Source organism: Anguilla anguilla, chromosome 8, assembly GCF_013347855.1.
Source record: "Anguilla anguilla isolate fAngAng1 chromosome 8, fAngAng1.pri, whole genome shotgun sequence".
Lineage (NCBI taxonomy): Eukaryota > Metazoa > Chordata > Actinopteri > Anguilliformes > Anguillidae > Anguilla > Anguilla anguilla.
This window is the reverse complement of record NC_049208.1, coordinates 54,610,742-54,632,421: the sequence shown is the minus strand read 5'-3', so window position 1 is coordinate 54,632,421 and position 21,680 is coordinate 54,610,742. Positions and strand designations below refer to the sequence as shown.

Sequence of the window (21,680 nt, the reverse complement as noted above, 5' to 3'; positions counted from 1 at the left end):
CAGTGAGAGAGGGGGGGAGAGAGAGAGAGGGGGGGGGGGGTGAGTGTGTGAGAGAGAGAGAGACAGTGAGAGAGAGCGGGAGAGAAAGAGAGAGGGAGAAAGAGAAACAGTGAGAGAGAGAGAGAGAGACAGAGAAAGGGAGAGAATGTATGCCTTTCTGAGTGCTGCTGACCCAGTTTTTTTTTGCCATAAAGACTCTATTATACAGACCCGTCAGTCAAGACAGCCATGCCCATTAATACTACTCGCATAATCTCTCTCTCTCTCTCTCTCTCTCTCTCACACTCACACACACACACACACTCACACCCATGCATGCAAACTCTCACGCACTCACACATGCACACACACACACACACACTCTCACATACGCACGCACACACATGCACACTTGTGATTAAAATATCTCTCATATTTCTTTATTGCGTTTATAAGTCCAGGATAAAGGCATGTCTTAATATCTCACTTTCCTGTAAACCAAACAGAATTCAGAGGGGTGGATTGATTTGGGGTGCGGTCAGTGTTGCTGTCCTCCCCAAACTACTAACCACTGAACCAGGGAACTGCATAAACTAACATACACACATACTTAATGTGTTTAACTCTGTGACACACAGATATACAGAGATGCACAAGAACACGCAGACGCATACACACAAACATAAACACACGTATTCTCAGACTCACAAACACAAACACACAAGCGTACACATACGCACACACACGCGTATTCTCAGACTCACAAACACAAACACACAAGCGTACACATACACACACACATATACACACACGTATTCTCAGACTCACAAACACAAACACACGAGCGTACACATGCACACACACACACACACGTGTTCCAGCGGAAGTTGCTTGATCAGAAGCACATGTTGAACTGAAATGTTGTGCAATTGCAGTTTATGCTTTGTTGTGGCTTCCCACTGGTGTGGGGTAGTCGGGGTACGGGCTACATTCAGCTGTCAGGGACATCGCAGATTAATCATCTTTGCGCAACACAAGCGGTGAAATGGAGAAGATTTTTTTTTTTTTCGAAAGCAATAGATTATCTGTGTCCGTGTGCGAGAGAGAGTGTGTGTTTGTGAGCGTGTGATGGTCAGGGTGAGAGGGAGATAGGGGGAGAGGGGGAAAGAAAAGGAGAAAGATAGAGGGGGAAAAAGAGATTGTTTATACAGCAAACAGCTGTTAGGCACATCAGCACTTGTATCCGATTCAGAGGGCTGAGCTTTAACTCTTGCAGCGCCAGTGGGCCAGCCGCGCTGAAGAACTGCCACACAGAACACACCGACTGCCGCAGGACCCCGGGAGATGTGCAGCTAATGACTACCGTGAGTGTGTGTGTGTGTGTGTGTGTGTGTGTGTGTGTGTGAGTGTGTGTGTGTGTGTGTCTGTGCATGTATAAGTGTGTGTACGAGTATCAATGACTACCGTGAGTGTGTGTGTGTGTGTGTGTGTGTGTGTGTGAGTGTGTGTGTGTCTGTGCATGTATAAGTGTGTGTACGAGTATCAATGACCACCAAGTGAGTGTGTGTGTGTGTGTGTGTGTGTGTGTGAGTGTGTGTGTGTGTGTGTGTGTGTGTATGTATGCGTGAGTGTAATCCTGAGTGAGTTTGGACTCAGCTGGCTCTCATTGCAGAGGGAGGGGCCATACAGCTCTAACTTCAAACACACCCTTCTGCCCATACACTCCCACAACGTTATCACAACATTCTGCCAACGTTCTGCTGACGTTCGCTCTGTTCCTCCTCCCCAATGCTACCACAACCTTATCACAATGTTCTGCTAACTTTCGCTGTCTGTTCCTCCTGCCCATACACTCCCACAACCTCATCACAACGTTCTGCTAACGTTGTTTCTCCTCCCTAACGCTACCACAACCTCATCACAACCTTCTTCTAACATTTGCTCTCTGCAATGTTGGGAAAATGAATCTGACCTCCATCTGGAAGAGGAACTCCGCCCCCCTACATCTGGGGAGGGAGGAGGGGGGAGGACGGGGGGTGGGGTGGGGTGCGCTACTGGGCCCTGCCGGCGAAGAGGGGGAGGGGACACATCTGGAACCAATTTAGGGAAAGAGAGAGAGAGTGAGCTGTCTCTCTTGTGGCCTGGGAGAGAGATAAAGAGAGAGAGCGCGATAAAAAGAGAGAAGGAGATATGGGGAAGAGATAAAGAGACATAAACGGAGAAAGAGAAAAAAGTGAGGGGGATAAACAGGAATGTCAATTAAATCAGGACTAAAATACGTCTCTAAGTCTGTACGGCAGGGATGTCAAACTTCAAACTGAAGGGGACACTGTGTCTGCAGGTTTAACTCCAGTCCTGGAGGGCCGCAGTGTCTGCAGGTTTAACTCCGGTCCTGGAGGGCCGCAGTGCCTGCAGGTTTAACTCCAGTCCTGGAGGGCCGCAGTGTCTGCAGGTTTAACTCCAGTCCTGGAGGGCCGCAGTGCCTGCAGGTTTAACTCCAGTCCTGGAGGGCCGCAGCGTCTGCAGGTTTAACTCCAGTCCTGGAGGGGGCGCTGTGTCTGCAGATTTAACTGCAGTCCTGGAGGGGGCGCTGTGTCTGCAGATTTAACTGCAGTCCTGGAGGGGGCGCTGTGCCTGCAGGTTTAACTCCAGTATTGTAACTTGTCAAGAGTTTGATTCCCTGGTGTGGTACTACTGCTACATGCGTGAGCAGGTTCCTTTACTTGAACTGCTTCAATTCATATCCAGTGGTGTGATATTTGGATGTAGAAATAAGTTTTTAAGTCCCGCAGTAGAAGTGTCTTGGAAGAACTGTGCTATATTTACAGACCACACGCAGTTACAGGCACACTTCCCTATGATGTCAGAGGTGTGCTGTCAATCATGTTCTCAGGTAAATAGGAGCATTTTGCGACCTCAGGGGAGGTAAAGATCAGCTCCTTGCTGCTCTGGCTGCAGAGAAACCAAGCAGGGAATTCACCCAAATCCTGAGCTGAACGTGTCAGAGGAGGATGCAGGAACTGGAAGCGCTCATCTTTTAAAACAGCGCCATCTGCTGGTTAACATGAGCACACACGGAAAGGTAAATTAAAATCTGTTCAGGGAAATTTATGAGGGGTTATGAGCAGTACTGTGGGGTTATGGGCAGTTTCACAGGGTTAGGAGCAGTACTGTGGGGTTATGAGCAGTATCACAGGGTTAGGGGCAGTACTGTGGGGTTATGAGCAGTACTGTGGGGTTATGAGCAGTATCACAGGGTTAGGGGCAGTACTGTGGGGTTATGAGCAGTATCACAGGGTTAGGAGCAGTACTGTGGGGTTATGAGCAGTATCACAGGGTTAGGAGCAGTACTGTGGGGTTATGAGCAGTATCACAGGGTTAGGAGCAGTACTGTGGGGTTATGAGCAGTATCACAGGGTTAGGAGCAGTACTGTGGGGTTATGAGCAGTATCACAGGGTTAGGGGCAGTACTGTGGGGTTATGAGCAGTATCACAGGGTTAGGAGCAGTACTGCGGGGTTATGGGCAGTACTGTGGGGTTATGAGCAGTATCACAGGGTTATGGGCAGTACTGTGGGGTTATGAGCAGTATCACAGGGTTAGGAGCAGTACTGTGGGGTTATGAGCAGTATCACAGGGTTATGGGCAGTACTGTGGGGTTATGGGCAGTATCACAGGGTTATGAGCAGTATCACAGGGTTAGGAGCAGTACTGTGGGGTTATGGGCAGTATCACAGGGTTAGGAGCAGTACTGTGGGGTTATGAGCAGTATCACAGGGTTAGGAGCAGTACTGTGGGGTTATGAGCAGTATCACAGGGTTAGGAGCAGTACTGCGGGGTTATGGGCAGTACTGTGGGGTTATGAGCAGTATCACAGGGTTATGGGCAGTACTGTGGGGTTATGGGCAGTACCACAGGGTTAGGAGCAGTACTGTGGGGTTATGAGCAGTATCACAGGGTTAGGAGCAGTACTGTGGGGTTATGGGCAGTACCACAGGGTTATGAGCAGTATCACAGGGTTATGAGCAGTACTGCGGGGTTATGGGCAGTATCACAGGGTTATGAGCAGTACTGCGGGGTTATGAGCAGTATCATGGGGTTATGAGCAGTATCACAGGGTTATGAGCAGTACTGTGGGGTTATGGGCAGTATCACAGGGTTATGAGCAGTACTGCGGGGTTATGGGCAGTACTGTGGGGTTATGAGCAGTATCACAGGGTTATGAGCAGTACTGCGGGGTTATGGGCAGTATCACAGGGTTAGGAGCAGTATCACAGGGTTATGAGCAGTACTGTGGGGTTATGGGCAGTATCACAGGGTTATGAGCAGTACTGCGGGGTTATGGGCAGTACTGTGGGGTTATGAGCAGTATCACAGGGTTAGGAGCAGTACTGTGGGGTTATGAGCAGTATCACAGGGTTATGGGCAGTACTGTGGGGTTATGGGCAGTACCACAGGGTTAGGAGCAGTACTGTGGGGTTATGAGCAGTATCACAGGGTTAGGAACAGTACTGTGGGGTTATGGGCAGTACCACAGGGTTATGAGCAGTATCACAGGGTTATGAGCAGTACTGCGGGGTTATGGGCAGTATCACAGGGTTATGAGCAGTACTGTGGGGTTATGAGCAGTATCACAGGGTTAGGAGCAGTACTGTGGGGTTATGAGCAGTATCACAGGGTTATGGGCAGTACTGTGGGGTTATGAGCAGTATCACAGGGTTAGGAGCAGTACTGTGGGGTTATGAGCAGTATCACAGGGTTATGGGCAGTACTGTGGGGTTATGAGCAGTATCACAGGGTTATGAGCAGTACTGTGGGGTTATGAGCAGTATCACAGGGTTAGGAGCAGTACTGTGGGGTTATGAGCAGTATCACAGGGTTATGAGCAGTACTGTGGGGTTATGGGCAGTATCACAGGGTTATGAGCAGTACTGCGGGGTTATGGGCAGTACTGTGGGGTTATGAGCAGTATCACAGGGTTATGAGCAGTACTGCGGGGTTATGGGCAGTATCACAGGGTTAGGAGCAGTATCACAGGGTTATGAGCAGTACTGTGGGGTTATGGGCAGTATCACAGGGTTATGAGCAGTACTGCGGGGTTATGGGCAGTACTGTGGGGTTATGAGCAGTATCACAGGGTTAGGAGCAGTACTGTGGGGTTATGAGCAGTATCACAGGGTTATGAGCAGTACTGCGGGGTTATGGGCAATACTGTGGGGTTATGAGCAGTATCACAGGGTTATGAGCAGTACTGCGGGGTTATGGGCAGTACTGTGGGGTTATGAGCAGTATCACAGGGTTATGAGCAGTACTGCGGGGTTATGGGCAATACTGTGGGGTTATGGGCAGTATCACAGGGTTATGAGCAGTACTGCGGGGTTATGGGCAATACTGTGGGGTTATGGGCAGTATCACAGGGTTAGGAGCAGTACTGTGGGGTTATGAGCAGTACTGTGGGGTTATGAGCAGTACTGTGGGGTTATGAGCAGTATCACAGGGTTATGAGCAGTACTGCGGGGTTATGGGCAGTACTGTGGGGTTATGAGCAGTATCACAGGGTTAGGAGCAGTACTGTGGGGTTATGAGCAGTATCACAGGGTTAGGAGCAGTACTGTGGGGTTATGGGCAGTATCACAGGGTTATGGGCAGTATCACAGGGTTATGAGCAGTATCACAGGGTTAGGAGCAGTACTGTGGGGTTATGGGCAATACTGTGGGGTTATGAGCAGTACTGTGGGGTTATGAGCAGTAACACAGGGTTAGGAGCAGTACTGTGGGGTTATGAGCAGTATCACAGGGTTAGGAGCAGTACTGTGGGGTTATGGGCAGTATCACAGGGTTATGAGCAGTACTGCGGGGTTATGGGCAGTACTGTGGGGTTATGAGCAGTATCACAGGGTTAGGAGCAGTACCGTGGGGCTATGAGCAGTATCACAGGGTTAGGAGCAGTACTGTGGGGTTATGAGCAGTATCACAGGGTTAGGAGCAGTACTGTGGGGTTATGAGCAGTATCACAGGGTTAGGAGCAGTACTGTGGGGTTATGAGCAGTATCACAGGGTTATGGGCAGTACTGTGGGGCTATGAGCAGTATCACAGGGTTAGGAGCAGTACTGCGAGGTTATGGGCAGTACTGTGGGGTTATGAGCAGTATCACAGGGTTATGAGCAGTACTGTGGGGTTATGGGCAGTATCACATGGTTATGAGCAGTATCACAGGGTTATAAGCAGGACTGTGGGGTTATGAGCAGTATCATGGGGTTATGAGCAGTATCACAGGGTTATGAGCAGTATCATGGGGTTATGAGCAGTATCACAGGGTTATGAGCAGTATCATGGGGTTATGAGCAGTATCACAGGGTTAGGAGCAGTATCATGGGGTTATGAGCAGTATCACAGGGTTAGGAGCAGTATCATGGGGTTATGAGCAGTATCACAGGGTTAGGAGCAGTACTGCGGGGTTATGGGCAGTACCACAGGGTTAGGAGCAGTACCACAGGGTTAGGAGCAGTATCACAGGGTTAGGAGCAGTATCACAGGGTTATGAGAAGTACTGTGGGGTTATGAGCAGTATCACAGGGTTAGGAGCAGTACCAAATAGTAAGTTGCTCTGGATAAGAGCTTCAGTGAAATGCCTGGCATACTCTCAAGCAGGGCTGTGAACGGAATGAAAAATAAAATTGGAATATTGTATTCTAAAAAATAACAGATTTAAATATTTATTGCAACCAAGTGCTGCATAATGGTTGCAATAGGTATTACAATCTGTTATTTTTTCAAATCTGCAGCACGTGTATCATGGATATTGACATAAAATGTTTTATACAATTCAGATCTTCCTGTTATGCGGGTTACGTCCACTAGGGAGTGTAAGAAGCGCACAAAGCCAAAGCAAGGGAACGCTCCGCTTAAAAGATTTTACAGAAACGTACAGAGATTAAAACAGAAAACCGGGTAGGTTAATTGTTATTTACTACAGGTAAATTGACTGTCAATATTATCATTCGTGACAAGGACATGAAAGCTAGACTATCACAAAGCCACAAAAAAACAGACTAAATCGAGCATCAACATTATAATACGTGGATTTTCACCTATTAAACTCGTAGGTTATATTTGCCAAATCATTCTTATTCTGTAGGAAAAACTTACGGAAGAGAATGTGTGACATTGTGATGAGAAAATCATGAAACCAGTTTAATTGACCCGGTCCTTTTAGAGATTGTTTGCTTGGTTAAAAGAGTGCTGCGCGTTTTATTTCCAATTTTCCGTGCTGAAGAAAACTAAATATGATTCGCAGAGAACAATAGTGTGTTAAAATAGTATTATGCGGTACACTGCATGCGCGCGTAAAATTTCCTTGGCACTCATATTTTTGGGTTAATTGCACGTCTTTTTGCGTAACTGTGCAGCTCGCGCACTGCACCGTGTTTATTTCGTGCCTATGGTGGCACGTGGTCAAGAAGCAAAAGCTCCGAATTCAACATGACCAAGATTTTTCAAATTAACGTTTTATACATTCAAACCAATATTTTTGGGAGATATTATCAGATCATTTACACGTTCGTTACTCAATATTTTGCACCTAAACGCAAGGCTACCTGAAACCAACTGTTCTGATCATTTGGATGCGCGTGGAAAGAAACCCAACAGAAAACGCCAGAAGGTTCGTAAAACAAAATTTGAGACTTGAGAACTCTGACGGGTTATGAAACTAACTTTTACGTTGCCAGACTGTTTATGCCTCATTTCATTTTTTTACTCGTGCAAGACCTGCAGCAGCAGAAGCGTCATTATGGAGCGACCATCGCGCTCGATTCCATTTGGAGAGCGCGCGTGTAACCGAGGAAGTGCGAGGGGCACGGCAGCGCCCGGTAATTCCAGCATGTGTGAGCCCTTCGGTGAGTGCACCGCCTCGTCAAATTACAGGAAATGGGAATGTTTCGCATTTTTATTAATCAATGTTTAACACGTGGCACTTACACTCATTGGTCACTTTTTTCGGTACACCTATCTAATACCAGACAGGACCTCCTTTTGCCTCAAGAACAGCCTTTGCGGCAGAGATTCATCTCAACAACATCACACCGTTCTTGCTGGTTTTTCTGCCACATTAATTAATTTACCGAGGAGACTGATAAATAAAAAGCATTCACATCTCAGATTAAAGAAACATGCTGTTATTTTGTTTAAGGTTGTGGCCTGAAGACCTGTTCTGTAAACACCGCCATACCTACCCTTGCTGCCAAATTTCAGCAGTTACAACTGATAACTCAGTTTCAACACAACAGATTCATTCTGAGTTAACAGACAGCCAAGCAGAGCTGAGAGGGTGATGAAGATCACAGACACAGAGAATCTGAGTCTGTGCTTCTTTTGGGGGGGGGGGAGTGGGGAGTACAGACAGATGGTCGCTCTGCAGGATCTGCTGTGTGTGTGTGTGTGAGAGAGAGAGAGAGAGAGAGAGAGAGAGCGGGTCTGTTTTAGTCAATGTAGATCAGTTCTGGTCAGTCCTGGATCATTGTGGGTGAGTACTGGGTCAGTATGGGTCAGTACTGGATCAGTGCTGGGTGAGTGCTGGGTCAGTACTGGAGCAGTGCTGGGTGAGTGCTGGGTCAGTACTGGAGCAGTGCTGGGTGAGTGCTGGGTCAGTGTGGGTGAGTGCTGGGTCAGTATGGGTCAGTACTGGATCAGTGCTGGGTCAGTGTGGGTGAGTACTGGGTCAGTACTGGATCAGTGCTGGGTGAGTGCTGGGTCAGTGTGGGTGAGTACTGGGTCAGTATGGGTCAGTACTGGATCAGTGCTGGGTCAGTGTGGGTGAGTACTGGGTCAGTATGGGTCAGTACTGGATCAGTGCTGGGTCAGTGTGGGTGAGTACTGGGTCAGTACTGGATCAGTGCTGGGTGAGTACTGGGTGAGTACTGGGTGAGTACTGGGTCAGTGTGGGTCAGTACTGGATCAGTGCTGGGTGAGTGCTGGGTGAGTGCTGGGTGAGTACTGGGTCAGTGCTGGATCAGTGCTGGATGAGTGCTGGGTGAGTACTGGGTCAGTGCTGGATCAGTGCTGGATGAGTGCTGGGTCAGTTTATTGAACAGGTCTCTCTCTCTCTCTCTCTCTCTGTTGCAGGTGAGGAGGAGTACCAGCCCCCCATATGGAAGTCTTACTGTGAGTATGAGAGAGCCATCTGCTCAGTCAGTGTGTAGGCACAGTCAGGGCTGGCAGTGTAGCATCGTGGCTGGGGGACTGGGCCTGCAGGTTCCAGCCCCAGGAGGGGACTGCAGTTATACCCTTGAGCAGAGGGTACAATTGCTTCAGCAGGTATCCCATGTAAAAAGGGAAAACATTGTACAAGTCACTCTGGAGAAGAGCATCTGCTAAAAGTGTGTGTGTGTGTGTGTGTGTGTGTGCGTGTGTGTGTTCTCTGCCCTGTCCTTGGTACTGGGCTGGTCTCCATGTCTCTGTGGTTGGGTGAATTTTCTTGGATTCTCACAGTCAGGCACTGTCCACCTTCAGCAAGGAAAATGCTGCTGGTATACACAAACCCAGACACACGCACGCACTTACGCAAATGGACATGTGCACACACACACGGAAGCACACATATGCACGTGCACATGCACACTGTTATGACCTGGTCTAGGTCAGACCATAGCAGGAAACAGGATTAGGGAAGTGAGTGGGTAATAGGTAAGGGGAAAAATGAGTAACTCTGGTCCCTGTACAGACCAACACTAACTAGCCTGGCTAGTCTTCGAAGGCTTGCTGGGTGGCTTTCAATGCTGAACTTCAGGGACATTTAGGGTCATATTTACGAGACATGTACATTAGTTTTAATGCTGGTAGGTGAAGTGTATATTAGTATGCATTTTTAGAGTGCTAAGTGTATATTAGTGTGTAAGGGTGGTGTGTAAAGTGTATATTAGTGTGTAAGGCTGGTGTGTATAGTGTAAATTACAGCATAATGCTGGTAGGTAAAGTGTAGATTAGCATGTAATGCTCTCTATCTTTCATAGTGTACCAGCTGCAGCAGGAAGCTCCTCAACCAAAAAGGGTTACCTGCCCACAGGAGGTCAGTATGAACGTTTCTGTGTGTGTGTGTGTGTGTGTGTGTGAGAGTGAGTGTTTCTGTGGGTGTGTGAGTGTGTGTGTGTGTGTGCGTGTGCGTGTGTGAGAGTGAGTGTTTGCATGGGTGTGTGTGCGTGTGTGTGTGTGAGAGTGAGTGTTTGTGTGGGTGTGTGTGCGTGTGAAAGTGAGTGTTTACGTGGGTGTGTGTGCATGTGTGTGTGCGTGTGAGAGTGAGTGTTTGCGTGGGTGTGTGTGAGAGTGAGAGAGTGAGTGTTTGCGTGGGTGTGTGTGCATGTGTGTGTGTGTGTGAAAGTGAGTGTTTGTGTGGGTGTGTGTGAGAGTGAGTGTTTGTGTGGGTGTGTGTGTGAGAGTGAGTGTTTGCGTGGGTGTGTGCGTGTGTGTGTGTGTGTGAGAGTGAGTGTTTGCGTGGGTGTGTGTGCGTGTGTGTGTGTGAGAGTGAGTGTTTGTGTGGGTGTGTGCGTGTGTGTGTGTGCATGTGTGTGTGTGTGTGAGAGTGAGTGTTTGCGTGGGTGTGCGTGCGTGTGTGTGTGTGAGTGAGTGTTTGCGTGGGTGTGTGTGCGTGTGAGAGAGTGAGTGTTTGCGTGGGTGTGTGTGCGTGTGTGTGAGTGAGTGTTTGCGTGGGTGTGTGTGAGAGTGAGAGAGTGAGTGTTTGCGTGGGTGTGCGTGCGTGTGTGTGTGTGTGAGAGTGAGTGTTTGCGTGGGTGTGTGTGCGTGTGTGTGAGTGAGTGTTTGCGTGGGTGTGTGTGAGAGTGAGAGAGTGAGTGTTTGCGTGGGTGTGCGTGCGTGTGTGTGTGTGTGAGAGTGAGTGTTTGCGTGGGTGTGCGTGTGTGTGTGTGTGTGAGAGTGAGTGTTTGCGTGGGTGTGTGTGCGTGTGTGTGAGTGAGTGTTTGCGTGGGTGTGTGTGCGTGTGTGTGTGTGTGAGAGTGAGTGTTTACGTGGGTGTGTGTGCATGTGTGTGTGTGTGTGAGTGAGTGTTTGCGTGGGTGTGCGTGCGTGTGTGTGTGTGTGTGAGTGAGTGTTTGCGTGGGTGTGCGTGCGTGTGTGTGTGTGTGAGAGTGAGTGTTTGCGTGGGTGTGTGTGCGTGTGTGTGTGTGTGTGAGTGAGTGTTTGCGTGGGTGTGTGTGCGTGTGTGTGTGTGAGAGTGAGTGTTTACGTGGGTGTGTGTGTGAGTGTGTGTGTGTGCATGTGTGTGTGTGAGAGTGAGTGTTTGTGTGGGTGTGTGAGTGTGTGTGTGTGCATGTGTGTGTGTGTGTGTGAGAGTGAGTGTTTGCGTGGGTGTGCGTGTGTGTGTGTGTGTGTGAGAGTGAGTGTTTGTGTGGGTGTGTGCATGTGTGTGTGTGCATGAGAGTGAGTGTTTGTGTGGGTGTGTGCGTGTGTGTGTGTGCATGTGTGTGTGTGTGTGTGAGAGTGAGTGTTTGTGTGTGTGTGTGTGAGAGTGAGTGTGTGCGCATGTGTGTGTGTGTGAGAGTGAGTGTTTGCGTGGGTGTGTGTGTGTGTGTGTGTGAGAGTGAGTGTTTGCGTGGGTGTGTGTGTGTGTGTGTGTGTGAGAGTGAGTGTTTGCGTGGGTGTGTGTGTGTGTGTGAGAGTGAGTGTTTGCGTGGGTGTGTGTGTGTGTGTGTGTGTGTGAGAGTGAGTGTTTGCGTGGGTGTGTGTGTGTGTGTGAGAGTGAGTGTTTGCGTGGGTGTGTGTGTGTGTGTGCATGTGTGTGTGTGTGTGAGAGTGAGTGTTTGCGTGGGTGTGTGTGTGTGTGTGTGCGAGTGAGTGTTTGCGTGGGTGTGTGTGCGTGGGTGTGTGTGAGAGTGAGTGTTTGTGTGGGTGTGTGTGTGTGTGTGAGAGTGAGTGTGTGCGTGTGCGTGTGTGTGTGTGTGTGTGTGTGTGAGAGTGAGTGTGTGCGTGGGTGTGTGTGCGTGGGTGTGTGTGAGAGAGTGTTTGTGTGGGTGTGTGTGTGTGTGTGAGAGTGAGTGTGTGCGTGGGTGTGCGTGCGTGTGTGTGTGTGTGAGATTGAGTGTTTGCGTGGGTGTGTGTGTGTGTGAGAGTGAGTGTTTGCGTGGGTGTGTGTGCGTGGGTGTGTGTGAGAGTGAGTGTTTGTGTGGGTGTGTGTGTGTGTGTGAGAGTGAGTGTGTGCGTGGGTGTGCGTGCGTGTGTGTGTGTGTGAGAGTGAGTGTTTGTGTGGGTGTGTGTGTGTGTGTGAGAGTGAGTGTGTGCGTGGGTGTGCGTGCGTGTGTGTGTGTGTGAGAGTGAGTGTTTGCGTGGGTGTGAGTGTGTGTGAGAGTGAGTGTTTGTGTGGGTGTGTGTGTGTGTGTGAGAGTGAGTGTGTGCGTCGGTGTGCGTGCGTGTGTGTGTGTGAGAGTGAGTGTTTGCGTGCGTGTGTGTGTGAGAGTGAGTGTTTGTGTGGGTGTGTGTGTGTGTGTGTGAGAGTGAGTGTGTGCGTGGGTGTGCGTGCGTGTGTGAGAGTGAGTGTTTGCGTGGGTGTGTGTGTGTGTGTGAGAGAGTGAGTGTTTGTGTGGGTGTGTGTGTGTGTGTGAGAGTGAGTGTGTGCGTGGGTGTGCGTGCGTGTGTGTGTGTGTGAGAGTGAGTGTTTGCGTGGGTGTGTGTGTGTGTGTGAGAGTGAGTGTTTGTGTGCGTGTGTGTGTGTGTGTGAGAGTGAGTGTGTGTGTGTGTGTGTGTGGGTGTGTGTGCGTGTGTGTGTGTGTGAGAGTGAGTGTGTGTGTGTGTGTGTGTGAGAGTGAGTGTGTGTGTGTGTGTGTGGGTGTGTGTGTGTGTGTGTGTGTTTGTGTGTGTGTGGGTGTGTGTGTGTGTGTGTGTGAGAGTGAGTGTGTGTGTGTGTGTGTGTGTGTGTGTGTGTGTGTGTGTGGGTGTGTGTGTGTGTGTGCGTGTGTGTGTGTGTGTGTTTGTGTGTGTGTGTGCGTGTGTGTGTGTGTGAGAGTGAGTGTGTGTGTGTGTGTGTGGGTGTGTGTGTGTGTGTGTGTGTTTGTGTGTGTGTGGGTGTGTGTGTGTGTTTGTGTGGGTGTGTGTGTGTGTGTGTGTGCGTGCCCTCGTTGTGACAGAATGCTTCTCTCTGTATTTCAGATCGACAGGAAACCAAAGCACTACGGCAGAGAGTGAGTTTGAGCTAAAATAAACTATACTTGGGATGATGAGGATGACTGTGATAGTAATGAGGATGATGATGGTGATGATGATGATGACTGTGATAGTAATGAGAATGATGATGGTGATTATGATGGCAATGGTGATGATGATGATGGTGATGAGGATGATGATGTTGATGATGATGAGGATGATGATAATGGTGATAATGTTGATGATGATGATAATGATGATGATGTGACTTGTTTGCCGTGTGCTCAGGTTCCATGGGCGGATTTCTCGGGAGCGCTCAGTGGAGCTGCTTGGAGTGGATGGGGCGTACCTCATCAGAGAGAGCCAGAGACACCCAGGAACTTACACACTGGCCCTCAGGTACTCATACACCACACGCACACACACACACACACACTCACGCACTGGTCCTCAGGTACTCATACACCACACACACACACACACACACACACACACACACACACACACACACACACACACACACACACACACACACACACACACACACACACACACACTCACACACTGGTCCTCAGGTACTCACACCACACACACACACACACACACTCACACACTGGTCCTCAGGTACACACTCTAACTCTGATGCACAAACCAAAGGGTCTCCTCTCTGACTGTGTGAGTATGTGTAGGTTTGGAGCGCAGACACTGAACTACAGGCTTTTCTACGATGGGAAGCACTTTGTTGGGGAGAAGCGGTTTGAGTCGATCCGTGAGCTGGTGTCGGACGGTCTGATCGCCCTCTACATCCAGTCCAAAGCCTCGGAGTACATCTCCCAAATGACCTGTAACCCCATCTACGAGACTGTGGGGTACCCCCCCTTACAGAGACCCCTCTGCTCCACACCCCCCCAAGGCAGCGCGGAAAACAAGGTCAGCACTACTCTGGCCTACGTGTGTGTGTGTGTGTGTGTACGAGTGCATGAGTGTGTGTGTGTGCATGTGCGTATGTGTGTGTGTGTGCGTGCGTGTGTATGTGTATATGAGTGTGTGTGTGTGTGTGTGTGTGTGCGCGCGTGTGCATGTGTGTGTGGTGTGTGTGTGTATGTGTATATGAGTGTGTGTGTGTGTGTGTGCATGTGCGTATGTGTGTGTGTGTGTGTGCATGTGCGTATGTGTGTGTGTGTGTATGTGTATATGAGTGTGTGTGTGTGCGCGCGCGTGTGGCTCTTCCTCATTCTCTGCATTGCTGATGTGTTTCTATGGTGATAGTTGCTCAGTCCAGCCTTAGAATTTCGTAATCATTTCCATGACGACACAGGCCTGCAAAGGTGATTCCTGGGTGAGTTTCCAGTGGGGGGGGGGGGTCAGTGAGAGTTCCCTGGGATTCCTGGCCACGCCTCTGCTGCATTCCTAAAAGTTTCACTTGGTGGAACACATCAGTTACTATGACAACAGGAGAGAACAGGTGATTCCCGGAATGCCGGTCTGAGGCAGTCCCAGCATTCCACTCTGCTCCACTGAGCGCGCTCGCCACATTCCGCAAGAAAACAGTTTCACACAGATTAGCAGATACTGAGCTACAGAGCGCGCTCTCCAACGAAACCGGGAGGCCCACTCTGCCCCTCTCCCTCTCCATTGGCATGTGTGTGTGTGAGCGTGTGTAGTGTGTGTATGCGTGTGTGTAGAGCGTGTGTGCGTGTGTAGAGTGTGTGTGTAGTGCGTGCGTGTGTGTGAGCGTGAGGTGTGCAAGTGTGTGTGAGTGTGTAAGTGTATACTGTGTGCGCGTGTGAATAGTGTGTGTGTGTGTGTAAATGCATACTGTGTGTGTGTGTGAGTGTGAGGTGTGTGTGGGTGAATACTGTTTGTGTTTGTGTGTGTGTGGGTGCATGTGAGATATGCATGTGTATGTGAGTGTGTGTATAACTTTGTTGTTAATCCACACAGTTGTTGATGGTGAAGGAGCAGGAGAGATGTCTGCAGTATGAAAAAGCCCACAGCTTTAAGGTCAGTATCACAGGAGCACTGTGTGTTTGTGTTTGTGTGTGTGTGCAGGTGTGAGTATGTGAGTGTGTGTGTGTTTGAGTGTGTGTGAGTGTGTGTGTGTGTGTGTGTGTGTGTGAGTGTGTGTGTAGGCGTGAGTATGTGAGTATGTGTGAGTGTGTGTGTGTGTGTGTGTGCGTGTGTGCAGGCGTGAGTATGTGAGTGTGTGTGTGCGCAGGTGTGAGTATGTGTGTGTGTGTGTGTGTGTGTGTGTGTGTGTGTGTGAGTGTGTGTGTGTGTGTGAGTGTGAGTGTGTGTGTAGGCGTGAGTATGTGAGTGTGTGTGTGTCTGTAGGGGAGTTACAGAGCCAGAGAGAGTGGTTTAGTAATTCCCATTTGGCCGAATGATCCACACATACCGCAAGCGCCTCACTGCTGCCCCCTGCCTGTTCTCTGCAGACACACACCTTCCCCGGACCACACTGGTGCGAGTACTGTGCCAACTTCATGTGGGGTCTGATCGCCCAGGGACTACGTTGCTCAGGTACCCCCTCCAAAAACACACACACACACACACACACACACACGCACAGGCAGGCACACACACACTCGGTCTCTCTGTCTAATGTACCAGACAGGAAAGAGTAAAAATCAGGTGAATGCCGTGAGTAGTGGGTAGGGGGGCAGGGTGTTTGTATGGAGTAAGTGGGGCGGGGCGTTCTGTTGAGGGTTTCGGTCAGGTTGAGGGTGTTCCCCAGGTATGCAGGTGCTGCAGCAAGCCAGAACCACATTCCTGTAACCCACCCTCAACACACACACACACACACACACACCCCCGAACACACACACACACAAACTGTAGGTACAGCACACATACACTCTTATTGACGGTTACTTCTGTTCCAGATTGCAGTTTGAGCGTTTCGAGTTGCTCCTGTTCCAGATTGCGGTCTGAGCGTTTGCTCCTGTTCCAGGTTGCGGTCTGAGCGTTTGCTCCTGTTCCAGGTTGGGGTCTGAGCGTTTCGGTTTGCTCTTGTTCCAGGTTGCGGTCTGAGCGTTTGCTCCTGTTCCAGGTTGGGGTCTGAGCGTTTCGGTTTGCTCTTGTTCCAGGTTGCGGTCTGAGCGTTTGCTCCTGTTCCAGGTTGGGGTCTGAGCGTTTCGGTTTGCTCTTGTTCCAGGTTGCGGTCTGAGCGTTTGCTCCTGTTCCAGGTTGGGGTCTGAGCGTTTCGGTTTGCTCTTGTTCCAGGTTGTGGTTTGAGCATTTGCTCCTGTTCCAGGTTGCGGTCTGAGCGTTTGCTCCTGTTCCAGGTTGCGGTCTGAGCGTGCACAGCCAGTGCTCCCAGCTGGTTCCACGCGACTGCCCTCCAGACCAGTGGAGGGTAAAAAGGGTTTTCAGCGCTGACCTCACCACCCTGGTCAAAGCCCACAACACACAGCGACCCCTGGTGGTGGACATGTGTGTGCGCGAGATCGAGCGCAGAGGTACAAACACGCTAGCACGCGTCTGCACACTAGCAGGGTCTGAAACTCACGCCCGACCACCCGCCAAATGCCAGAGTCGAGCAAACGGGACCAGTTCACCGGACAGATTGTTGAGTAGAAATCAAGCTGCCAAAGTAGCCCCTGAATGGAAGAGGAAGATTAATGATAATGCCGCAGAACAAAGTGAGGTTAATGAGAATAATGTGTTTTAATGAGAAGTGGAAGCTTGATGATAAGTGTGTCGCAAATGGCTGGTGTTCAGGCCTGACGAGCAAGTCGTGCTCTGTGCTGACTGCCATCTGTATGCCCCCGGAGAGCCAAAACGACGCTCCTGAGTGACACGCCTCCAAGTTTCATTAGAGATTGAGCGCTTACTCTGGCCTTCCGTAAAGAAAAGGGACAACATGTGGTAATTACTGCTGTTTGGTCATTTAATCACATTGTGTAACCTAATTTGTCTGACAATAAATATTTAAAAAATGTTTTACAAAGCGTGCTCCTGCAGTTCTGTATCTGCTAAAATGTCCAAGTGTTTGGTAACTTTTTTCATTCTCCTGATACAGTTCAACAAAGGGTTAGTTTTAGACCCCGCACAAGCATTCACACAGAGGCATATATATGAAAAGTGTGTGTGTGTGTGTGTGTGTGTGTTGTACAGGTCTGAGGGCAGAAGGTTTGTACAGAGTCCCAGGGTCATCAGAGTACATCAAGCAGCTGAAGATGGCTTTTGAACGAGGTAGATCACATGGTTCCTTGTGTGTGAGTGTGTGTGTGTGTGCATGCGTGCGTGTGCATTTGTGTGTGCATCAGCGCTGTAAAGTTGTGTTTGATGGGTTCTCTGCAGAAGGGGAGAAGGTGGTACTAAATGAGGATGCTTATCCTGACATCAACATCATTGCTGGAACCCTAAAGCTTTACCTGCAAGGCCTGCCCATCCCTGTCATCACCTACCACCTGTACTACACCTTTATACAGGCTGCAGGTGAGCCACCTACCATCTACACCTTTACCTGTACTACACCTTTATACAGGCTGCAGGTGAGTCACCTACCACCTGTACTACACCTTTATACAGGCTGCAGGTGAGTCACCTACCACCTGTACTAACCTTTATACAGGCTGCAGGTGAGCCACCTACCATCTACACCTTTACCTGTACTACACCTTTATACAGGCTGCAGGTGAGTCACCTACCATCTACACCTTTACCTGTACTACACCTTTATGCAGGCTGCAGTTGAGCCACCTACCACCTGTACTACACCTTTATACAGGCTGCAGGTGAGCCACCTACCATCTACACCTTTACCTGTACTACACCTTTATACAGGCTGCAGGTGAGCCACCTACCACCTGTACTACACCTTTACCTGTACTACACCTTTATACATGCCTCATGAGTCACCTACCATCTACACCTTTACCTGTACTACACCTTTAGAAGCTGCAGGTGAGTCACCTACCATCTACACCTTTACCTGTATTACACCTTTAAACATACCTCACGAGTCACCTACCACCTTGTATACAATATCATCGCCCTAGTGATGCATGTCCTCTTGTTTTGGTGATCTGTTCAGTTTTACTTCAGTGTGAGTGATGCATTTCCTGTTGTATTTCTGTGTTAGTGATGCATTTCCTGTTGTAATTCTGTGTCAGTGATGTGCTTCATGTTGTAGTTCTGAGTCAGTGTTGTAGTTGAAGTTCTGTCAGTGAGGCATTTCATGTTGTGGTTCTGTGTTAGTAATGTACTTCCTATTGTAGTTCTCAGTCAGTGATGCATTTCCTGTTGTAGTTTTGTGTTAGTGATGTACCTCCTGTTGTAGTTCTTAGTCAGTGATATACTTCCAGTTGTAGTTCTGTGTCAGTGATGCATTTCCTGTTGTAGGCATTACCAACCCTGAGGCCAGACTGGAGGCGATCCACGAGGCTGTCCTGCAGCTCCCTCCAGCACATTACGAGACGCTGCGCTACCTGATGGCTCACCTGAACAGGTGACACTCGCTCCCCCCCATAACCTCATTCACTGGAGTGGGCCTCAAACGAGGTGGCCCTCCCTCTCACCCTAAAACCTCATTCACTGGGGTGGGCCTCAAACGAGGTGACCCTCCCTCTCACCCTAAAACCTCATTCACTGGGGTGGGCCTCAAACGAGGTGACCCTCCCTCTCACCCTAAAACCTCATTCACTGGGGTGGGCCTCAAACGAGGTGACCCTCCCTCTCACCCTAAAACCTCATTCACTGGGGTGGGCCTCAAACGAGGTGACCCTCCCTCTCACCCTAAAACCTCATTCACTGGGTTGGGCTGAGCTGAGCTGTATAGGAGTTCTCCCTGTGTGCAAAAGGATGTCTGTCTGGGGAGCAGGATAATGTTTGTTTGTTTTTTGTTTTGTTTTTGTTTTAATTAACTACATTTTTTTAAACTATATTTCTCTTCAGGGTAACTTTGCTGTAGTTTAGCTGCTTTCCGTGTGTGAGGTAATTGATCTTTTGTAAAGCTCAACTTTTGGAGCCGTTTCCTCTGAAACACCGAGTTTCTGACCGCGTGAAAACCTCTTCGCAGGGTGACTGCTTTTGAGAGGCATAATTTCATGAGCGCGGAGAACCTGGGAATGGTGTTCGGGCCCACGCTGATGAGAAGGCCCAAGGACAGCCCCATCTCCCTGGACCTCCTGTGGAGCCAGAGCGTCACCGTCCAGCTCCTCATCCAGAATGAAGACATCCTGTTTTAAAGAGGGTCTGCGGTCTGTTACTTACTGCGAGAGATAGGTTTCTGTAAAGGAGATCATTACCATTCACTTGTATTTTATGGTCTTTATCGATTGCATTGTCGTAAATTATTTTTTATAAAAGTTTATAGTGCTTTTGCTTTTTTTCCTACCAATTGTGATATTTTTAGCACATTAATATGTTGAGGGAATGATTCTGCACACACTAAAATTGTCTTACACGGTTATTGCAGAAAGATGCAGGTGCTCTTGTCGGAAATTTCAGTTGTGTAGTCATCTGGTCCCTAGAAATAAGGAAATTACTCCTTTTTTATTGGTGGTGAGATTGAGGATTGTTTTGCCAAAACAAAGAATCCAAATTAGATATGTGTGATTTGTGTACATAATTTACCTAATAACAAATGAATTGGTTTAGTCATTGTGTGTGGTGTGCGTGTGAGATAGAAAGATATATAGCGACAGAGACAGAGAGAGAATGAGAGTGAAACCGCCGAAAACCTGTTGCACGTGAGATTGAAAGGAAACCTCCGCGAGCCGCTAGTGAAACTGGCACGAGCCCAGACCACCACTTAAGTTTCAGCGCTTTCGTCATGGCAACGGTGTGCTATGCAGTACAACTGCAAGAGCCCAGTGCGTTTTCCGGCGAGAAAGCAGTGCTGAAAGTTCAACTTTAAAACATATTTTTTAATGTCTTAATATTTCAAATTACCTGCCGTCGTATTTCTTGTTAATTCGGCGGCAGATAAACCATGCGGTCAGTATGCTTCAACAGAGTGACAACAAGCGATGAACACTTCCTATGAAATGTGCACGTTAATTAAGAGCAACTGCAGTTTGTAAACGAGTTCTGCGACTGTTGCAGATAATAGTGGCTTTGTAAAGTGCCTTTGGGGGTATTCGTTTGTGTTCGTATATGTACGTACGCAAGTGGCCGGTGCCATGTCACGTTAGGTGCCATTTTATACAGACACAATAATGCTTTATATATCGAACACTGCGGGCTTGTTGCTGGCCAGGGTGCGCTTGTTTACAATGCTGCAGCACTCTCGGTTTCAGTACAGGAAGAGATCCGCCGCACGTCGCCAGGTAACCACTGGCCTTAACACTCCCAGCCCTGAGATTCACCTGAGTGAACCGCCATTGTGCGCCAATGAGGAAGACGGACAGGTGTGCTGTCCAGCCAATCACAGGCTGGGGAAGAATCCCACGGGACGCATAAAAAACGCAGGCTGCTTCCGAAGTTACGGGCGCAACGCGGTTCACAATCGCGACAGCTGCGGTCCAGATCGGGTCGTGTCTGACAGGAGCGATCAGGGGAAAGATGAGCGCCCTTCGCGAAATGCAAGTTCACAAATTATGCTTTCAGCGTTAAGCATACAGCGAAGGACAAATTAAAAAACCAAGCTGCGTGAATCTTGTTGACTCGCTTCGGAGTGTCCAATCTCAGAGACAGGTGTGCGAAGGTGGGTGACTTCATAAAACCTTGCGCACTGCTGTGGTTATAACCGTCTCAAAGGTCTACGGCTTTTTTTTCTTTCGTAAGGATGAAGCACGTTTTAAGTAGTGTGTATCTTTAGAGTTAAATATAGCACTGTCTTATTGTGAACGGTGTTTATATTGTTAGGTGACAGAAAATCCATAGGCTGTTGTTCTGTTCTCAGTACCCTGCGTATTTATATTAAGCTTAGTGTACAATGGGCAATTTTAGCTGTATAGTTTTAAAAATATAATAAGAAAAACAATAGACCGTTGACACTTTTATAACTGATGAAAGGTTCGTCCCAGGGCCGTAAAGATGGCTGAAAGAACGCCTTGGTGGAGGGCGTTCGTGACCAGGAAGAAGACCGGCCCGGGTTCCAGAGACCAAGAGGTCCAGCCGCAGAGCGCCGACTCCGAGACACAGCCTGGCGCGGACAAAAGCGCGCCAGCAACCGGCGGCTCCACACCACCGGCAGGGCTGCAAGAGGAACCCACCAGCACCAGCTTGTTCAGCGGGGAGGTCTACGACGATGCTCAGTTAGAACCAGTGTTTAACGAGCAGACTTGCCGGCGGAACCTCAAAGTTTCGCGTTCCGGGCGCTTTAAGGAGAAGCGGAAAACGCGGGCTAGCCTTCCAGAAAACTACCAGGACGAAACCGCAACAAAGAAAGACGAGGCGAGGTGATGAATCAAAGCGTTTCCTCTCCTCGGGAGACACAGACGACGGTAAATACACACAGCAGTCTCTGGTTTGACATACCATTTGCGCATGCGCAGTCACAACACTGATTCCTGGTTTTTGAATGACTCGCCGCACGAGACGGGTGCGCTCTTTTTGCTCTTCTCGCGTCACAGATCAAAGAACACGCAATAAAAGCGCTCGTG

The 21,680-nt window shown here is 49.1% G+C and overlaps 1 protein-coding gene across 8 annotated transcripts; it reads left to right on the top strand.

Annotated features, from left to right (window-relative positions):
• Positions 1–6,910: 6,910 nt before the first annotated feature.
• On the top strand, positions 6,911–21,231 carry LOC118232774 (beta-chimaerin-like). Of its 8 annotated transcripts, none has more exons than XM_035427876.1 (14): positions 6,911–6,930; positions 7,748–7,877; positions 9,103–9,141; positions 9,990–10,045; positions 13,132–13,163; positions 13,414–13,524; positions 13,806–14,055; positions 15,070–15,129; positions 15,564–15,648; positions 16,413–16,586; positions 17,245–17,322; positions 17,431–17,568; positions 18,475–18,580; positions 19,151–21,116. In XM_035427876.1, the coding sequence occupies exons 2-14, from the start codon at positions 7,772–7,774 to the stop codon at positions 19,317–19,319; spliced, it is 1,404 nt and encodes a 467-aa protein (XP_035283767.1). In that variant the 5' UTR covers positions 6,911–6,930; positions 7,748–7,771; the 3' UTR covers positions 19,320–21,116. The 8 variants fall into 8 exon arrangements, 7 of the variants coding, with proteins under 7 accessions (XP_035283767.1, XP_035283764.1, XP_035283763.1 ...); XR_004766390.1 differs by lacking the exon at positions 6,911–6,930 and adding an exon at positions 17,618–17,867 and having other exon boundaries at positions 6,970–7,877; positions 19,151–19,163; XM_035427873.1 differs by lacking the exon at positions 6,911–6,930 and having other exon boundaries at positions 6,977–7,877; positions 19,151–19,324; positions 21,091–21,213.
• The last annotated feature ends 449 nt before the right edge of the window (positions 21,232–21,680 follow it).

Coding starts and splice junctions, on each gene's coding strand:
- LOC118232774 (XM_035427872.1), top strand. CDS start 7,685: ATGAAACTAACTTTTACGTTGCCAGACTGTTTATGCCTCATTTCATTT. Junction 9,142..9,989: donor CCCCATATGGAAGTCTTACT/GTGAGTATGAGA, acceptor TATCTTTCATAG/TGTACCAGCTGCAGCAGGAA. Junction 15,130..15,563: donor AAAAAGCCCACAGCTTTAAG/GTCAGTATCACA, acceptor TGTTCTCTGCAG/ACACACACCTTCCCCGGACC.